This window comes from Bombina bombina, chromosome 1 (genome assembly GCF_027579735.1).
Source record: "Bombina bombina isolate aBomBom1 chromosome 1, aBomBom1.pri, whole genome shotgun sequence".
Taxonomy (NCBI): domain Eukaryota; kingdom Metazoa; phylum Chordata; class Amphibia; order Anura; family Bombinatoridae; genus Bombina; species Bombina bombina.
In genome coordinates, this window is record NC_069499.1 from 1065545297 (window position 1) to 1065566765 (window position 21469).

The 21469-nt window shown below is 38.9% G+C and overlaps 1 protein-coding gene across 6 annotated transcripts in view; it reads left to right on the top strand.

The window, feature by feature from the left end:
• The window catches only part of ZMYND8 (zinc finger MYND-type containing 8), a 199565-nt gene that overhangs the window by 114742 nt on the left and 63354 nt on the right, over positions 1-21469 (top strand). For all 6 annotated transcript variants that reach the window (XM_053690979.1, XM_053691097.1, XM_053691173.1 and 3 more), the window contains exons 10-13: positions 2829-2884; positions 11123-11200; positions 13170-13285; positions 15423-15898. In XM_053690979.1, coding sequence (XP_053546954.1) covers positions 2829-2884; positions 11123-11200; positions 13170-13285; positions 15423-15898 — 726 coding nt within the window. The remainder of the gene's footprint in view (positions 1-2828; positions 2885-11122; positions 11201-13169; positions 13286-15422; positions 15899-21469) is intronic.

The window sequence follows — 21469 nt, forward strand, 5'->3', positions numbered from 1 at the left end:
TTATTAAACATTATTTACCTTGAGGTTACTATGCAGACCTTTACCTACTGTATCCCCTTAAAGGGACACTGAACCCAATTTTTTTCTTTCGTGATTCACATAGAGCATGCAATTTTAAGCAACTTTCTAATTTACTCCTATTATCAAATTTTCTTCATTCACTTGGTATCTTTATTTAAAAATCAAGAATGTAAGTTTAGATGCCGGCCCATTTTTTGTGAACAACCTGGGTTGTTCTTGCTGATTGGTGGATAAATTCACCCACCAATTAACAAGTGCTGTCCAGCAATTGAACCAAAAATTGTCCGGCTTCTTAGCTTAGATGCCTTCTTTTTCAAATAAATATAGCAAGAGAACAAAGAAAAAATGATAATTGGAGTAAATTAGAAAGTTGTTTAAAATTGCATGCTCTATGTGAATCACGAAAGAAAAAAATTTGGGTTCCGTGTCCCTTTAAGGACCGGGCATTTCAGACTAAAACTTTCCCAAAAGACCAGAGCATTTTTACCATTTTTGCCATCACTACATTTAAAGAGAAATAGAGACTTTTTTATATTTACCTATCAAAACTATATATATATTTTTAGTAGACAACCCAAAGTATTGATCAAGTCCCATTTTGGTATATTTCATGCCACCATTTTACAGCCTAATGCAATCAAATTTAAAAAATCGTTAACTTTTTCACAAACGTTAGGTTTCTCACTGAAATTATTTACCAACAGCTTGTGCAGTCATGGCACAAATGTAAAAGCTTCTCTGGGATCCCCTTTGTTCAGAAATACCAGACATATATGGCTTTGCCATTGCTTTTTGGTAATTAGAAGGTCGCTAATTGCAGCTGAGCACCACACTTTTATTATTCCCAGCAGTGAAGGAGGTAATTAGGTAACTTGTAAGGTTAATTTTAGCTTTATTGTAGAGATTACCCTCCCACCTGACACTTCCCACCCCCTGATCCCTACCAGATCCCTCTCAAACAGCTCTCTTCCCTCCTCCAACCCCCAGTGGTCACCCCCATTTTAAGTACTGACAGAAAGGCTCCCAGTATGAAAATATAATGGCTTTTTTTAAATATAATTTATATATATATATATATATATATATATATATATATATATATATATATATATTTATTTATTTTTTTCTTTCTATTTTCTGCAGTGTAGGATCCCCTTTTACCCCCCAACCTCCCTGATCCCCTTCCCCCCAAACAGCTCTCTAAACCTCCCCCCTCTACCTATTAGCCGCCATCTTAGGTACTGGCAGCTTAGGTACTGGCCCTCTCCCTCCTCCCCCCCTCCCTCCTTCCCACTCACTGCCGCTGTACACCGCTCTAAACATTTTTTTTCTGAAGTGTAGCAGTCCCACACGCTCCCGCCCCCCTCCAGTGATGGGCCGCCCACCCACATTCCTCCTAACCCTCCCACACCACCAACGGTCGGCAACCACCGATGTCCAATGCAGAGAGGGCCACAGAGTGCATTGGTAACTGCCGTCTATTACTGCACTGCCCCACTCGTCAGGCATGCAGAAATAGCGCAATGTCGCTACTTTTAGCGAGATCGCGGCAGGGAGAGGCCCAGTTACACAGAGTGCCCACCAGTTACTTACCTCTCCTCCTCCTTTCACCATTTGTAATACACAGTGCCCACCAGTTACTTACCTCTCTTCCTACTTTCACCATTTGTAATATACAGAGTGCCTGCCACCATGGCATGAGGCATTTTCCTTTTACCTTACATGCTTCACTGTTAAAATGATTGCCCACCTATTGGAAGCCAATTAATAGCATAATGAAGATTAAAGGGACACAATGGTCCAAATTGAAATGTGCATGGATACATTTCATTTTCAAATATCTTGCTAATATACTTTATACTGGCAAAAATGTTTTAAGTAAAAGTAATTACTGTTTGAAGGGCATATGTATATATATGCTGCATTTGCCCGGTTCACCCAGATTCAGGGGCCAGAGGTTGCACTCCTCTTGTCAGTGATGGCAAACCACCACAGACTCTCTGTGCTTGTGTGTTATTTGACTGCTAATACATGTTTATTGTGAAAATGCTGCACTCATGCACTTTTAATTTGGTCAATTATTGGCCTTTAACAAACTACATGAATGTGTGGAAATGGAAGATATAGAAAGTTCAGTGTGGTAGCTTTGCTGGCTGTAGTTCCACAGGCTGCAGCATATGGTTGAGTTTGAGGTTACTAAGAAAGTGGGAGGTCTTGAATTGGTCTAATGGCCATGAGGACTAAATATAATATATACTTTAATTATTTTACCTGCAAATTTATACTGCAGTGCCTCACCATTAACCCTTTCTTTTAAGTTTCCGAATTATAAAGCTCTAACTCCCCCCACACATTTTCTTCTATGGATGTATCTATCTATCTATCTATCTATCTATCTATCTATCTATATATATACATATTGTTGCTTTGGTAGAATGCATAAGTGCACAGTGATTATCTGCTGGAGTATGTCTAGAAGCTGTGAACTCCATTGAAATACAATGCCTGTGTCTAAACATTGATAGGGGGAGGGGGTAGACTGCTCCAGACAGCATCGCTATTTAAGAATTTTTTCTTATTTTTGAAAATTATTTAAAAATACTTGCCAGCAAATTTTAAACTTTTTTTTTAATGCAAACTATTTTTACTTAATTAGCTTTTTTTTAGCACAGATCTCAATATGTTTTCTGGCACTTTAAATATACTGAAACTATTTTATTTTAAAAATAGGCGTGCTTATTGGTACAAACATACTAATTCATAAGTTTTACTTTTACATTTTTCCCTGACATTTTCTTTTTCTACAGGAAATCACAAATTGACACAAACTGCAAAAGTCATTATCAAAATTTGTGAACATGAGGTAAGATTTAACTAATGCAATATAACTTGGTACACAATATCAGCACACAGTTGCTTTAACTTTGGCATTCATATATTTCTCGTATTGATCAAAAACAAACATATGGCAATTGCTTTTCAGATTTAAAGAGTACATTTCCCATGTTTATTTCATTTTTAGGTCAAAAAAGCGTTCTTTCATATTTCAGAGCAAAATATCAATTTTTTAGAGGGATAACACAGGGTCTGTCTTCTCCATTCTAGTTATTCTGGCTGTATAGTAAGATTGATTTCCCATTAATGTGCTTCCAGTGACTTGGAAACTGCAATCTAATCAAATGGGCTGAGATTGCAGGGAGTGCAAATTACATTGTTATCTCTATATACATATTCACAAATGCCATCTGATATTATCTCTTACTGTATAATTAAATACTAATACTTAGTGAGGACAATAGAAAGTGAACATGTTAGTCCCACCCTCAATGGGAGCATGATTTCTTTTAAACTTTCTTGTTTACATAGCTTTTTTTATACACACAGTACATTAACCCCTTAATGACCACAATGTACCCTGTATGTCACTGGTCGTTAAGGGGTTTCTCAGGACATAATAGCACAAGTCTAGCAAGAACAGGCTATTAATGCCCTCCCTCCAGCAGGCTTTGTGGAATAGAGCAGTCTCAATGCTGGTGGGAAGACCGCGCTATAAAACAATCAAGTCCCAAAAAAAGGCCAGTGACATACAGGGTACGTCGCTGGTCCTTAAGGGGTTAAACTGAAATTTTCAGTGTTGATGGGGATACAACAGGCAAAAACAGCTATTTCTAATGACAAATCAAAGGTAAAGGATGCATTTATAAACAATTTAACTCACACCAATCGGTAAAATGTTAATATTACCAAAAGAAATGAACTCTTAAAATCGGAGAAAGATGGGTTGGATAATTACTTGTCTTCAGGGGAAGTACAGATGGTTGTATTGGACTTTAGGGTCTCACAATATAATCATTTTTCACAAAGGAAGTATAACTTAATACATTTCTATCAATTTATCATGTTCTATTTATTCTTAAATACATATTGTGTATATACCTATACATATCTTCTTCTAAATATATAGGTATAGATATGTATTTTACATGAGTAGTATCATATATATATATATATATATATATATATATATATATATATATATATATATATATAAAGTACATTCTTTTCTATGTGAAGAACATAGTTTATTAAAAATATTAAACATACTGTAAACTATTCTAAATAATCCATAGAATATATTTTACAGTATGTTTAATATTTTTTATGATTTTTGAAAAAAATTTTTTTAAATCTAATATTTCAATAACGCTACTTAAGATTACAAAATGTTCATGTGCGCTAACCTGACTGCGTTAAAATCTAAATCGCGTGTTCTTCACATAGTAAATAATATAATTTTTATTATATATATATATATATATGACACTGTTCATGTAAAATACATATCTATACCTATAGATCTATAGGAATATCTCTTTCTCTCTCTCACTCTTTCTTTTTCTTTCTCTCTCTCTCTCTCTCTCTTCTCTCTTATCTATCTTCTCTCTCCATATTATGTAATCACACAATAAAAGTTGGATTTATATTTCACAGCTGCAAGGCCTATAAAGGATCCAGCTGCCCCAAGCTAAAGTTTAGATGTGGCTATTGGTGGCTGGCGTGGGGGGGACCATTAGGTGTCTTGTGGACTCTAAACCAGGGCCCTGTCTTAACTGCTTCTCCCTCTACTCTTCTACTCTCCCCATTTGCAACACACTGTTCTATTTATCTATGTTAATGATCTCATTTTCTATGTATATCCAGTGTATGTATGTCTGGGTCAGTGTATATGTTATGTTTGGTTTTATTTTAGAAGTATATATTTTTATATTATTTTAAATAATATCCACAAAGTCTTTACCTGATCATGCTAGAGAAAAAAACAAAAGTTACAGTAACAGAAAATGTACACACAATTATTTACACACTACAATCCAATAATTAACCCCTTAATGACCAGCGCCATACCTAGGGTTGCCATCTTGGCCATGTTTTGATGGACACTTATGAGTTACACATACTGCAGGGTGTGCAGGGAGGAACATGAATAGTGCTGTCCAGGTGCGCAGTGCTTTTTGCCCTCTGCCCACACTGCAGCATGTGTAACTCATAAGTGTCTAGGAAAACATGGCCGCTGGTAGTTTAGCCCTTAAGAATCAGCACAGTGCTGCTGTCCTGGGTTCTTTCTGCTATTTCTGCATGTCCCACAAGTGGGGCAGTGCAGAAGATCACGATGCAGAGAGGGAAACTCTTTGTCCCTCTCTGCATCGGTTTACGGTGGTGCCGTACGTTGGTGGCGTGGGAGGATCAGGTGGGAGGTGGGTGGGCAGCACCAACACTGGAGGGGAGCAGGCGGAACTGCTACACTGAAGAAAAAGATTTCCAGAGAGGGAGGGAGGGAGCCACTGCATACAGAAAATGTGTTGGGAGAGGGGTGCACCACAGAAAACTACTTTGAGGGAGGGGGGGCACTAAACTACATTTTTTAAAAAAAAGGTAAATATGTATATGAACTGGGTACTGAAAGACATTTGCCAGTACCTAAGATGGTGGATACTAGTTAAAAGGGGGAGGATTAGAGAGCTGTTTGGGGGGATTGGGTGTGTAAGGGGGAAATCCTACACTGAAGAAAAAAAAATGCCTCTAAAACTTCACATTGGCAGACTGTCTTCCAGTAACTAAGATGGTGGTGACCAGTGAGGGAGGGAAGAGAGCTGTTTAGTTGGGATCAGGGGATGGGAGGTAGTAAGTGGGAGGGTAATCTCTATACTACAGGTAAACTTAACCTTACGAGCTACCTGATTAACCCCTTCACTGCTGGAAATTTTAGACGAATGGTGCGCAGCTGCAATTACCAAAAAGCATGGCGAAGCCATATATGTCTGCTGTTTCTGAACAAAGGGGATCCCAGAGAAGCTTTTGCAACTATTTGTGTTATGACTGCATACGTGATATGTAAATAATTTCAGTGAAATCCCCAAAATTTGTGAAAAATGTAACCATTTTTTTTTAATTTGATTGCATTTGGCAGCAAAATGGTGGCATGAAATATACCAAAATGGGCCTAGATCAATACCTTTTGGTTGTCTACTAAAAAAATATATATAGTTTTGGTAGCTAAATAAAAAAGACAAAAAACAAGGCTCTTTTTCTATTTAAATGGAGTGATAGCAAAAATGCTCTGGTCTTTTGAGTAAGTTTCTTACTTCTTGAGTAAGGGGTTAATTCTGTTTATGTTTAGAACACAGGAAATAAAGATATTGTGCGCCATCTACTGCTGAGTTTTGGGAATGACTGTTTAGTTGCATTGTCCAGAGCAGTGATAAGCAGTCGTTGTCGTTCATAAGAAGCCACTTCGTTCTTTAAAGGGCTTTTCTCTTTGGGAAAAAATAGAATAAAGAGACATTAAAGGGACACTAAACCCAAAAACGTTCTTTCATGATTCAGGTAGAGAATACAATTTTAAATATTATCTAATTTGTTTCATTCTTTAGATATCCTTTGTTGAAGAAATAGCAATGCACATGGGTGAGCCAATCACACAAGGCATCTACGTGCAGCCACTACTGAGCCTATCTAGATATGCTTTTCAGCAAAGGCTATCAAAAGAATGAAGCAAATTAGATAATAGATATAAATTAGAAAGTTCTTTAACATTGCCTGCTCTATCTAAATCATGAAAGAAAAAATTTGGGTTTCATGTCCCATTAAAGGCAAAATTAAAGTTTGATGGATTGGAGCATGCAATTTCTTTCAAACAACTTTCCAATTTACTTCTATTATCAATTTTGCTCAGTTCTATTAGTATAATTTAATAATTATCCTAGGAGCATGAATGTGTCTTTAGCTGTCTAGAAACAGTTTTTGCAACAATGTCTATAGCAATGTTATATATAGTTGCAAACACTGCTGACATATCAGCTTGTCTAACGTTACTTTTCAGTAAAGGATACCAAGAGTACAAAGCACATTTGATAATAGAGCATGCAATTTTAAACAACTTTCCAATTTACCTCTCTCCGAATCATGAACATTTTATTTAACAGTAAAGACAGAGGAAAACAGACGATATATGCTTTCCGTTTTTTTTTATGACGGTTACCAGGGAGGCCTCTGCATCAGCAGTTGCCCATTAGTTATCTGGATACTTTGAAATTGTCTTTATTTATCTTATCAGTAGGGTCCAACACTTTTTCTGTGTAAAAGATGTGGTCACTGAGAGCAATAATGAGACATCTTCTATATTACAAGCAGCTACTATACATCCGATAAAATCCTTATTCCACCTGTGTCACTTTACTACCTTGATGGCTGCTTCCTTGAATCTTATTGTGGTGGCTTTGTGCAAATTGCAGTATTTCTGCAGTGTCAACCAATTAATTAAAGTGTATTCTATTTTATATGTTTCCAAGTGATTTTTCTCTGTGTGAACAGTTTCTTTCATTCTGCATCTGATGAATGACATTGATTATTCTTACATGTTATCCTATTATTGTTATATAGTAGCCCATACATCTCAAGTCTGAAACAGGGACTAGGCGAAAGGAGATTTTCTTTAGGTGGGTTGTTCTATAAAATTGATGTGGTCATATTGTGAAACGTGTGTGTGGGCTGAGGAGGCCATTGGCCATATATTAAATGAGGGATGATTAGTGGATGTGTTCTGTATAGGGGTTGGGTTTACAAGAATGTTGTTTAAAATTGGCCGGGCTTGCACAGAAGTAGAGCAAAATGACAGGAGTCCCTGCTCAGGACATGTGTACTAGCCCTCAAGCATACATTTATTATTATTATTATTAAACTTTATTTATGAAGCACCAACATATTCCGCAGTGTTGTCCATGGGTACAATTCATGTAAATAAAACAATGATATCAGACTTGTAAGAGACAAGACACAATTTTAAAAAAACATACAGTAGAAATTGAGGGCCCTATTCCCGTTGGAGCTTACAATCTAGAAGGGTAGGAGGTTGAGAAACAGGAGGTGAGGACTGCAAGATTGAGAAAGATGTTAATGCAGAGTTAGATGAGGGAAATGTTAGGTAATGGAAATTAATTCATTACTGAGAGAGGTTTCTCTGAACAAAAAAGTCTTCAGGGAGCATTTAAAGGAAAAAAGATTAGGGCAAAGCCTGACAGTATGAGGAAAAGTTTTCCAGAGGGTAGGTGCTGCACGACAGAAGTCCTGCAGTCTAGCATGGGAAGAGGTGATAGTTGAAGATGCAAGGAGCAGGTCATTAATGGATCTTAGTGTGGCAGACTGGAGTATACTTGTTGATTAGAGAGGATAGGGAGTAAGGAGCGGCGTTAGTGAGGGCTTTGTATGTAAGAGTGAGAGTTTTGAATTTTATTCTGCTGTGAATGGGGTGCCAATGAAGGGACTCGCAGAGAGGTGCAGTCGATAGAGAGCGACGGGAAAGTGGATTAGCCTGGCAGAGGCATTTAGGATGGATTGAAGGGGGAGAGGCAGAAAAGAGGAAGGCCAGTAAGTAGGCTATTGCATTAGTCAAGTTAGGAAATAACAAGGGAGTGGATTATTTGCTTTGTGGTGTTAGCGCTCAGAAAAGGGCGAATCTTGGAAATATTGCGTAGGTGGTTGCGGCAGGATAAAGAAAGTGATTGGATGTGGGGGACAAAGGATAGATTTGAGTCAAGTGTAACTCTGAGGCAACAGACTTGGGGAGATAGTGATGCCGTCAACAGGGATAGAAAAGTCAGAAATCAGCGTAGAGCTTGAGGGGGGATTAGAAGGAGCTCCGTCTTGGACATGTTAATCTTTAGGTGGTGAGAGGCCATCCAGGAAGAAATACCAGATAAGCAGTTGCTGACATGAGAAAGGACAGAGGGAGAGAGAGCACGGGGTGGAGAGGTAGATCTGGGTGTCATCAGCATAGAGGTGATATTTGAAGCCATAACTGTTGATAAGTTTACCCAGTGAAGAAGTAAAAATGGAGAAGAGTAGAGGACCCAGAACAGATCCTTGAGGTTCTCCAACAGACAGAGGCATTGGAGAGGAGGAGTCACCAGCAAATGACACAGAAAAAGATCTGTAAAAAGATAAGTGAATCCAAGAAAGAGCAGTGTCACAGAGGCATAAGAGCTAAGGGCCTATAGGAGGAGGGGGTGGTCAAATTGTTTGATTTATTTTATCATTTATTATTCTGTTATAAAGTGAAAGTAAATCATAACGTTTTACAAACGCTAGAATTGACTTTTGAAACAAATAAAGAGGACTTTCATTCATGAAGTATAAGATACTTCATGTAGAAAGCTCCTTTATTTGTTTTAACTGATCGCCGTTCTTAGCTGCTACAGCAGCTCACGGCTAAACATTTTTTTGCTAAGAGGTGACGGTTTTACCTCTAAGCCAATAGCCGTGCAGTAAATCCGGCTTGGCGCCCATGAGAGCCGGAGTTACCGCACAGCTATTGGCTAAGTGGTGAAAACGTCACCTCTTAGCAAAAAAATGTTTTAGCCGTGTGCTGCTGTAGCAGCTAAGAACGGCGATCAGTTAAAACAAATAAAGGAGCTTTCTACATTTAGTATCTTATACTTCATGAATGAAAGTCCCCTTTATTTGTTTCAAAAGTCAATCCTAGCATTTGTAAAACGTTATGATTTACTTTCACTTTAAATATAATATTAAAGGGACATGAAACCCAAGCATTTTCTTTCATGATTCAGATAGAGCATTTTTTTTTCAGTATCCTTTTTTATAGTAGAAATACACTACTGAGAGATAACTAAACATTGGGTAAGCCAATGACGATATTTACAGCCACTAATCAACAGATGGCTCCCAGTAGTGCATTTCTGCTTTTGAGCCTACCTAGATATGCTTTTCAACAAATGATACCAAGAGAAATTAGGTAATAGAAGTAAACTGGAAAGTTGTTTAAAATGACATGCTTTATATGAATCATGAACTTTGATTTGTTTTACTTTTACTGTCCCTTTAAAATTACAGACAATACTGAAATGCATAAAAAATAAAAAAAATAGTTTAAATAAATGAGTACATTTTACTGCTATATAAACAGCAAGTGTTTTACACCAAGTCGGAAACCTGTCTGCACTTTAGTAGGAGGCATATTGCTCTTCTGCAGCAGAAAATCACAAGAAATGTAAAAGAGAATACTTATTGTTTAGTACTTTTTATAAAACATATGCAGCATAGTTGGCTACAGTTGGGCACCAATGTTTGGGTGTTTGCTGGATTATGCAAAACCTTTCTGGTAGACAAAATGGTTGACATTCGTTTTTAAAAAAAATTCCAAATCTTCACGTATTGCTAATGTGCAGAGTAACTTTCTCAAAGGTGTTGGGCTGTATTGTATAAAAAATCTAGGGTAGCTGTATAGATTGAACAAACTAGCCAGAGGCGTAATTAGAAACCACAGGGCCCAGGTGCAAGAATCTAAGAAGCCCCCCCCCCCCCAAAAAAAAATGTGAATTTTTATGAATTTTTTAATTATTATTAATTTCTAACATTTAATTCAGAAAAAAAAATGTGAATCAGATTACATGTCTGCAAAAGGAGGTACCCTGTGCCCACAGTCTTTGAGATGGTCTGACCCCCTATAACTGTATATAGTGACACTGTTTAACTCACCAGTACTGTATATAGTGAGTTAGTGACACAGTCTGTAATCTGCCGGTGAGATGGCTGGCCTGACCCTACCACTTTATAAACTGACCACAGTAATCTGTGACATGGTCCAGCCCTCCGTACTGTTTATAGTTGTACTGTATAGTGACACTGTTTACCCCCCTCTCACCCATGCTGTAGTAACAAGGTCTGTAATTTGCTGGTTCCACAAACATACACACACACACACACATACATGCATAAATACACACACAGTCACATACATACATACATACATACACACATACACACATAAACACCAATGGGTAAAAGAGAAACACTAACCCCTGTAGTCAGAGACAAAGACACTAGTGAAGCATCACATCACACTCACATGATATCAGTGCAGGTAGTGGCAGGTCAATGTTTTTTTTAAGCTGGGCCCCCACCCTTGGGGCCCAGTTGCAATTGTGACCTCTGCACCCCCTGTAGTTTCGTCCCTAAAGCTACCATATTTAGTTTTGAATCTGAAGCATAAAATGCAAAGGTAACATTTTGTTTTGTTTGTTTTCAGATGAATGAAATTGAAGTCTGTCCAGAGTGTTATTTAGCTGCTTGCCAAAAACGAGATAATTGGTTTTGTGAACCTTGTGTAAGTATCCAAACTTCCTTTTTTAACATGTATCAAGGGGAATATATACTGTATAAAATAGACTTGTGCATTTGGCATTTTTGTTTAATGCCGAATGCACAAGTAGGTAGACTTTCGTGATGTTCAGATCTCTTCAGAGCCAAATTACTTTGTGTGAAAGTGAAGCACACTAAAATCGTTGAAAATCCAGATTTTAGTTTGCTTCACTTTCACAAGAAGAAATTTGGCTCCAAAAAGATCCGAGCATCACAAAAGTCTGCCTATTTCTTTATTCATCATTAAACGAAAATGCAGAATGCATAAGTCTGATATATATAAAAAAATGGAAGTGGATGTTGCAAAATGAGCACTTAAAATTTCTTATTGTAGTCACTGCTATCAGGGCGATAAGAGAGGAGACATTTTTGGAACTTAAGTTACATTCTGCCACTTCTGAGCATGAGGAAACCAGATACTTACTGTCTAGCTAGCATTATATAAATAGTAAACTAGCTCAAGTTACTCTAGAAGATTTATGGAATCTAGCTAGATAAGCCTTCCCACAGAGACCACATCTTCTTTGTAGGTTTATGACAGGAAGAAATGGACCCTGCACAAATGAAGTTAAAAAAACCAAAAGGTAACATCCTTTTAAAATGATGAATAATACATATGGCATTGATTTCTATCAAGTATAAGCCACTGCTTAGTGCTTTTTTGTTACAATAATGAAACAAACTGTTTTATATCCCTTCAAATGTTGTAAGTTATATAACAGCATTGTTATGTCACCTAATCCATGAAGCATCATTGTCCCATATCTGCTTCTCAGTTTCCAACCAGCTTCCATATTTATTAGGGTGTCTCTGAAATCGGCGCAGGTCCCAAAAATTCCAGTGCCTTGTCTGTTTTGTTGTTGCGTATATGTCGTTTTGCAGTACTAACCTTGCTACTTGTCACTGCAGTCTACAAAGACAAAGTCCCGGCCAGCCAGTGTATCCTTATATAAAAAATAAAATACCCGATTTTGAGCTGCTGTTGAGGCACCTTTCTGTATATGCGGTTTGAAATGTCACCATTTACTGCAATATTCTTATTATAAACCACATGCAATCAGACTCTGAGGAAATTCATGCCTTCTTTTTGCCAGCTGCAACAATCCCAGTGGATCTCAATTCGTCAGACAAAATTTGTATTTAAATGAATGCATTTCAGTTTTGAATAGAAGCATTTTGGTAATATACAGGCAGTAGCAAAAATGCTTCTAATAAAAGCTATAGCTGTTTAATTATGCACCGTGCACCAGCATTTGCTCAGAGAACCGAAGGTGCTTGTACCACCTAGTAATGACTCAATTTGTTAATTGCTGATATGATACAAGCCCTTCTTGTTCTCTGAGTTGCTGCAGTATTTAAAATGCTTGTGCACTGAGAATATCTAGCTATGCTTCACATGCACGTGCAAAGAAAAATGTTAATACTAAAAGAGTGATAACTTTTACTTAAAGCATTTTTTCCAGTATATGTATATTGCAAATATGTTTCTATTCAAACATGTAATTCATCTATGTGCATTTCATTTTTGACCAGAATGTCCCTTTAATCTAGTGAAGTAGACCACAGACTGAAGCCTACTAGCCTTTGTGGGTTTTTTTTGCCATTGTAATGACTCTGTAGGGAACAGCCTCTATTCCAGATCCATACAGGTCCAGTTGACAAGCCTGAAAGGGTTACCCTGCAATTCTAGGGCCTCACAGGGTAAAGTAAGATTAGTATATGGTTATGAATGTAAAGGGGTTAAGAGCCTATGTAGGGATACTCCTGTAGCAAACACCCCATGATTTTGTGAAAATATCTGTTGCAATCAGTCTCATACATTTTGCGTTTCTACTCCTTATGTTGCATGTACACTTAACTAGCTCATTATGTAACATGTCATATTGAATAGGTTGTACTTTATTCATGTTTCATTTTTATTGCTTATTGTTCAGAGCAATCCGCATCCTTTAGTCTGGGCAAAACTGAAAGGATTTCCTTTTTGGCCTGCAAAAGCTTTGAGAGATAAGGAAGGCCAAGTTGATGCTCGTTTCTTTGGACAGCACGACAGGTGGGAACATCGTTTACAGCATCTTGCTTGTGTAGATGACACAAATATAATATAGGAATATGCTTAAGAAGGAACTAAATATAGGTGGCTAAAAATATTTTAAATTTCCTGTGAAGGTGTATTAATGGGATAGTAAAGTCTTATTTAAACTTTCATGATTCAGATAGAGCATGGAATTAAAAACAATAATTCAGTTGGCTTCTAGTATCTAATAAGCTATGTTCTCTTAGTATCCTTTTGTTGAGAAAGATACATAAGTGTAGTCTCAGGACCAGAAATGCACTAACTAGTTGTTGATTGGTGGCTGCACATATATGTGGCTCGCCTGATATGTTTAGCTTGCTTCCGGTAGTGCATTTTTGTTCCTTTGTCAAAGATAACTAAGAGAATAAAGCAGATTTGATACTAGAAGTAATTTGAACTTACAGTCTTACTGCTTAGTGCCTTAGGATGTTCCACCTACCTTTTCTTTCAGGCAAAGATTTTTGTGTCTTGATAGATGTAGAATTCTCAAAATTATTATTTAAAAAAAAAAAAAAAAAGCTGTCACTTTTAAGGAAATATATAGGGTTAACTGCTGACATTGCTAGATAGGATAACAATAAGAAATTGCAATAAATACATAAAATAATACATAAACCAAAGTAAACATAATTACATAAAGTAAAAAAATATATTAAAAAATGAAATTTCAAGAGAAGGAAATTCCAACAAATCTGTGTGTATGTATGTGTGTATGTGTATATATGTATATGTCTCTGTGTGTGTATGTATGTGTGTATGTGTATATATGTATATGTCTCTGTGTGTGTATGTATTGTGTGTATGTGTATATATGTATATGTCTCTGTGTGTGTATGTATGTATATAAAGTTTCCCACAAAAGTGAGTACACCCCTCACATTTTTGTAATTTTTTATTGTCTTTTCATGTGACAACACTGAATAAATGACACTTTGCCACAATGTAAAGTAGTGAGTGTGCAGCCTGTATAACAGTGTAAATTTGCTGTCCCCTCAAAATAACATAACACACAGCCATTAATGTCTAAACCGTTGGCAACAAAAGTGAGTACACCCCTAAGTGGAATGTCCAAATTGGGCCCAATTAGCCATTTTCCCTCCCTGGTGTCATGTGACTCGTTAGTGTTATAAGGTCTCAGGTGTGAATGCGGAGCAGGTGTGTTAAATTTGGTGTTATCGCTCTCACACTCTCTCATACTGGTCACTGGAAGTTCAACATGGCACCTCATGGCAAATAACTCTCTGAGGGAAGGTGGGGAAGGGCAACGTCTCTAACATCCACCAGCTCAGTGATGTCATCATGGAGGAGTGGAAGAGGACTCCAGTGGCAACCTGTGAAGCTCTGGGGAACTCCATGCCCAAGAGGGTTAAGGCAGTGCTGGAAAATAATGGTGGCCACACAAAATATTGACACTTTGCGCCCAATTTGGACATTTTCACTTAGGGGTGTACTCACTTTTGTTGCCAACGGTTTAGACATTAATGGCTGTGTGTTGAGTTATTTTGAGGGGACAACAAATTTACACTGTTATACAGGCTGGACACTAACTACTTTACATTGTAGCAAAGTGTCATTTCTTCAGTGTTGTCACATGAAAAGATATAATAAAATATTTACATAAATGTAAGGGGTGTACTCACTTTTGTGGGATAATGTGTGTGTGTGTGTGTGTATATATATCGTTCCGGACGACTTAGAAATTGAGAAGTTGATCACAAACGCGTAACTATTATTGCAGATTTTTTCACATTTTAAAACAGATACAACGGTTACATTTTAAATGAATAATGCACACAACTATCTACCTAATTGCAGTCAGCTAGCACATGAGCAGTTTGCCATTAGTTGTATGTTGCATGATGTCACAGGCACTCAAACCATATATGCTTGCTGTTGTATTGGCAGGAGGTTGCATGTGAAACTGTACTTAATGTTATGGGAAATCTCTTAAAATCCTTTTGTTATCAATGAGAAAAAACAATCAACAACAATATTATAAACATTTTTCTTTTCTGCTTTATATCTTTCTATATTTGTGGTCTTAAATGCAAAATAAATAGAGACTTTGACATTTTTGGTTTGCATCATTGTTATATATATTATTTTTTTGCAGGGCCTGGGTTCCAATGAATAATTGCTACCTCATGTCCAAAGAAATTCCCTTTTCTGTGAAAAAGACTAAAAGCATTTTCAACAGTGCAATGCAAGAAATGGAAGTATATGTGGAGAACATTCGCAAAAGATTTGGGGTATTTAACTATGCTCCCTTTCGGACACCTTACACTCCTAACAACCAGTACCAAATGTTATTGGATACTGGGAACCCAGGTGCTGGGACTGTTAAAACTGATAAACAGGAGAAAATGAAACTCAATTTTGACATGACTGCTTCACCTAAGATTTTAATGAGCAAGCCTATGCTGAATAGCGGCCGGCGGATTTCCCATACAGACATGCCTCGTTCTCCGATGAGCACAAACTCATCTGTTCACACAGGTTCTGATGTGGAGCAAGATGCTGAGAAAAAGGCTGTGTCCAGTCACTTTAGTGCCAGTGAGGAATCAATGGACTTTATTGACAAAAGTACAGGTAAGAACCCAAGGTAATTTGGTCAACATGACGACTATGTGATCTTCCTTAAAATGAGGCACTTTTTTCACCTTGGGATATATAGATCTTTATGATAATGTTAATCCTACCAGCTGTACAAACCCCTGAATTCAAACTTGGCTCTACAAAACAGGTTGGAGCCCATTTTAAAGACATCTGAAATGCTTATTGTTTGGAATGAAAAATCTAAGGATTTTAGATTGACTGTTTTATTAATGTTTTGACATTAAAGTACACTTTTTCAGTGTGATAATTTGTTAGATCATGTAATTTTATGACTAGTGACACTGCAACGCTATGGTTTTCCATCTAAAGGGGAGGAGAGTCCACGGCTTCAATCAATACTTGTGGGAATTAAGAACCTGGCCACCAGGAGGAGGCAAAGACACCCCAGCCAAAGGCTTAAATACCTCCCTCACTTCCCTCATCCCCCAGTCATTATTTGCCTTTCGTCACAGGAGGTTGGCAGATTCGGAGTATGGAGGGTAGTACTCTTTGGAATGGGACTGGAGTTTTAAGTAGTCCTGTCAGCCTCTCAGTGAGAGCTTGGGTGAAAGTTAGAGTCCGGAGATGCAGGGAGAGTCTTTCTGCAAAACCATTACGACTCATTCGAACAGCTCCATAAGCAATCAGCGTTGACGAGTTTCGCTGCCTGCTTTCTACACTCAAGTCCATGTCAGGAGCGATGCTACTACACTGTCACACTTAAAAAGGCTGTGTTCCTGTTTCACGGCATAGATTTTGGTAAGATTGTTTCATTTTTTATACACATAATGATAACGCAGAAGACAGGGTCACAGTGTGATACCTTTATCTTTATAAAATCAAGGGTTAACATCCCTGGTGGGTGGATTATTGAACAGGGGGGGTCTGTACATGATATTTCTTATTGTGTAATTGCTGCGATATGTGTGAGATGAGGCTCTGGCAATGGGTGGACTTTTGGTTTAATTTCTGGGAGTATTTGGCGCATTTTTCTCCCTAGTGCAGGGGCGGTACTGCGAGGCATTACTTCTGACTGGGTGTGGCCTAATCGACTTGACCGGCGGTTGCAGAGGACGAAACGGTTTCTGTGGTCCGGGTCATAGGAGGTGGTGAGTGCCCCGGCCATTAGAGGTTATAAAGGTGCTATTTTTCATGTAATATATTCTAGTCCATAATAAAGGCGCAAGCTATGGAGGACTCTGACGCGTTGGAGGGTACTCCCTCTTTAACAAAATCTCATACCTGTGCTTATTGTGAGGAGGTCCTGGTAGATCCACCTTCTCAACTATGTTCCACATGCCTTGATAAAGTTACAACATCTAGAAAGAATAGGATGTCTAGTACTACAGATCCGTCCACCTCTGAGGGTTCCCCGTCCCGTGAGGGGCATTCCCTACATTCATCTCCGATTACACATGCAGCACCCCAGGGCACGACCATTTCTCCTACGGGAGAGATCCGTTGGCCGCCAGATTTTGCGGATCCTGGCCTGAATCAACAGATCCCTGCAACAGTGTAACCTCCATGGAGGAGAAGATGACATCCCCACCAGATCCGCAAACCACGTCGTCCGCGGCCATAACAGAGTAATCAGAATAGCCGAAGCTTGCTCCTACTTGATGCGGGCCACTACACTATTTTTTCTATGTAAGAGATGGGCTTTGAATACTCGCTGTACGATATGTGTAACTGACATGCCTCTAGGACACTTCCTATATGCTATGACAGTCTTCCTCCATTAAGGATTCTTGGCGGGGAGATTTTTTGCTGAGTGAGAAATGCGCTAATTGTTGCGCATTTTCTTGTTGGGAGTCAACGTGACCCGCTCTTCCGCTTTAACTCTCTAGCGGAGCGGCGTCTTCTCTGATTCCGACTTCTTATGAATGTTCGCGGTCGGTAGGAGTGCTCTGCTGTGTTGCTTTTTGGCCAATTCCCTTTTCGGTCAGATTAAAGACATCTTAATCAGGCTGAGATGTGGGGGTACATAGTTGTTTGTTCAACTAGCGTAGGGCTAGACTCTCTCACCGGAGAAGTCTAATCAGTGTTCCTGTCTTCAAGTGACAGTACAGTACGTAAATTATTAAAATATAAAAATATATATATATATATATTTTTCTCTTTTTAATTTTGATTCTGAACATGGAGGACTCTGTGTTTTGTATTTTATGGTTGTTATACTTTCAGGCACAAATTGTCTATACAATTCTGTGCTGCTTGCTTAGCTTCCATTTTATTATGATTGTTGCCCTCTGAATCCAATGTCTCTCAGGAGTATGCTGTTCTGGCAATGCCACAGCTTTCTCCTCTAATGTCCCAATGGCGTCACATGCAGTGCCCTGTGGTTCCTCTCAGTCTCTTGGAGGCGTATATTTACCTATAGATTTGCGGCACAGCTATTTTCTGAGTTATCTGTGGCATTTTCTGATTTTTCCTATGTTAAAGGGAAAATGCAAGAGGAAATTTAGAGATACAGATAGTAAGGTTTCTGTTCCGCCTTCTGCTACAGTGGTTGCTCTTCCTCATAAGTCTGATGAGGAGGATATGTCAGTAGCCTCTGAGGGTGAAATCTCAGATTAGGACAGTATAATTCCTTCATCTGATACTGAAGATATGTACTTCAGTTTTAAGCTTGGACACCTTTGTGCATTGCTAAAGGAGGTATTGGATACTTTGGACGACTCTGATACTTTTGTCAACCCTATTAAATCTAGTAAACTTGATGTTCTAGTCTGTGTGTTGGAGACTTTTTCCAGGAATGGGAGAGTTCAGTATTGTTCTCCCTGTCTCCTGTCTTTAAAGAGATGTTTATTGTTGCTTTCTCTATTTAAATTCATGGTGAACGGTGCCTTATGTAGAAGGGGCTATTTCTACTCTGGCTGAGAGAACTATGATTCCTATAGAGGTTAGCCACTTCTTTAGGATTTTTTGGAAATAAGCTGGAGGCTTGTTGAAGGAGATGTATGCTTCTCCTATGGCGCAAGTGTGGCATTTTATTGGTGACGCGCCTTGTCTGAATCAATTTTAGTAGAAACTCCTTTGAAGAAGATTCAAGATAGGATTAAGGCTTTTCAACTAGCTAATTCCTTTATTTTTTATGCTAATATTAAAGTTATTAGTCTGGAAGCCAGGAGGCCTGGCTTCATTGTCCTAGCCTACTGGGTGTTGTGGCCAAAATCTTGGCCGATGTTACCTCTATGTCCAAGTTTCTGGCACTTCCTTACAAGAGTAAAACCTTGTTTGTTCCTGGTCTAGCAAGAAGAGCAGGTCTAAAGGACGTCAGAATCTTCTTGGAAGCCCTATCAGTTTGGGACAAGGGGAAGCAATCTAAGAAACCCGCAGCTGAGTCTAAGTCAGCACGAATGGTCTGCCCTGGTCTGGGATTGGATCAAGTGATGAATAGACTTTCTCTGTTTGATTAAGCATGAGTTCAAGATGTTCCAGAGCCTTGGACTGTGGACTTAGTATCTCAGGGTTACAAACATAATTAAAATTTCTTGAATTGCATTCAGGATCTTTCTTCCCTGGGAGCGATAGTCAAGTTCCAGTAAGTGAACGGGGCCTGGATTCTACTAAATCTGTTCGTGGTTTTCTAGAAAGAGGGAATTTTTCGACTCATTCTAGACCTAAAGTGTATTATCAAGTCTTAAGAATACTATCCTTCAAAATGGAAACCATTTGCTCCATTTTTGTTTGAGTCCAAGAGGGTCAGCTCAAAGTTCTGAAGGATGTGTATCTTCAAGTTCTCATCCAGGGATTTTTCAAATTCCTGAGATTCACCTTTCTAAACAAACTTTTTCAGTTTGTGGCTCATCCGTTTGACCTTGCCACAGCTCCCAGAATGTTCTCAAAGGTTCTGGGGGCTCTCTTGCCAATGATCAGGTCTCGGGGAATTTCAGTGGCACCCTACCTGGACGACATATTAGTTCAGGCGCCATCTTTTCAACAAGCAAAGTCTCATACAGAGATCTTGTTGTCTTTTCTGCATTCCCATGGATGGAAAGTGAATCTGGAAAAGAGTTCCCTTGTTCCAGCTACAAGGGTGGTTTTCTTAGGGACCATAATAGATTCCCTATCTATAAAATTGTTTCTAACGGAGGTCAGAAAATCCAAAATTCTCTCCTCTTGCCTCTCTACAGTCTACTGTTTGGCCATCAGTGGCTCAATGCATGTAGGTAATTGGTCTGATGGTCACTTCCATGGACATAATTTCCTTTGCTTGATTCCATTTGAGAGTTCTGCAATTTTGCATGCTCAGACAATGGAACAGGGATTGTTCGGATCTGTCTCAGAGGATAGAGCTAGATCAGTTGACAAGAGACTCTCTTCAGTGGAGGCTTTCTCAGGAGCATCTGTCTCAGGGCACATGCTTCCGGAGATCTTCCTGGGTGATTGTGACAACAACGCCAGCCTGCTGGACTGGGGAGCAGTCTGGGACTCGTTATAGGCGCAGGGCTATGGACTCAGGAGGAGTCTGCTCTCCCCATAAACATCTTGGAGTTAAGAGCGATTGACAATGCTCTGATGGTTTGGCCTCAGTTGTCCTTAGCCTGGTTTATCAGGTTCCAGTCTGACAATTTCACCTCAGTGGCTTTCATCAACCACCAGGGAGGAACTCAGAGTTCCTTAGCCATGAAGGAGCTGGCTCGAATTGTTCAGTGGGCAGAAGCTCACAATTGCTGTCTATTTGTCATCCACATTCCAGGAGTGGACAACTGGTAAGCAGATTTCCTGAGAAGACAGACTATTCATCCTGTGGAGTGGGCTCTCCATCCGGAGATGTTTTCCAGGTTAACCCTCAAATGAGGGATGCCGGAGTTGGATCTGATGACGTCTTGGCAGAATGCCAAGCTTCCAAGGTATGGTTCAAGGTCGAGAGATCTGCAGGCCGCCCTGATAGATGCTCTGGCGTTTCCTTTGGATTTCAGTCTGGCATATATGTTTCCTCCGTTTGTTCTCCTTCCACGAGTCATTGCTTGTATCAAACAGGAGAGAGCATTGGTAATTCTAATTGCTCCTGCATGGCTTCACAGGATCTGGTATGCAGAACTAGTGAAGATGTCATCTCTTCCACCTTGGAAGTTTCCTCTGAGGAAGGACCTTCTAACTCAGGGTCCATTCCTTCATCAAAATCTCGTTTCTCTGAAGCTGACTGCTTGGAGATTAAACGCTTAGTTCTGTCTAAGTGTGGTTTTTCTGAGTCGGTCATTGAGACCATAATTCAGGCTCTCAAGCCTGTTACTAGAAAGATTTACCATAAGGTATGGCGTATATACCTTTATTGGTGCGAATCCAAGGGCTACTCTTGGAGTAGGGTCAGGATTCCTAGGATTTTGTCTTTTCTCCAGGAAGGACTGGAGAAAGGTTTGTCAACCAGTTCTCTGAAGGGTCAGGTTTCTACATTATCTATTTTGTTGCATAAGCGTCTGGCGGATGTGCCAGATGTTCAATCCTTTTGTCAGGCCCTGGTAAGAATCAGGCCTGTATTTAAGTCTGTTGCTCCTCCTTGGAGCCTTAACCTTGTTCTTAAAGTTTTGCAGCAGGCTCCATTTGAGCCATTGCCTTCCA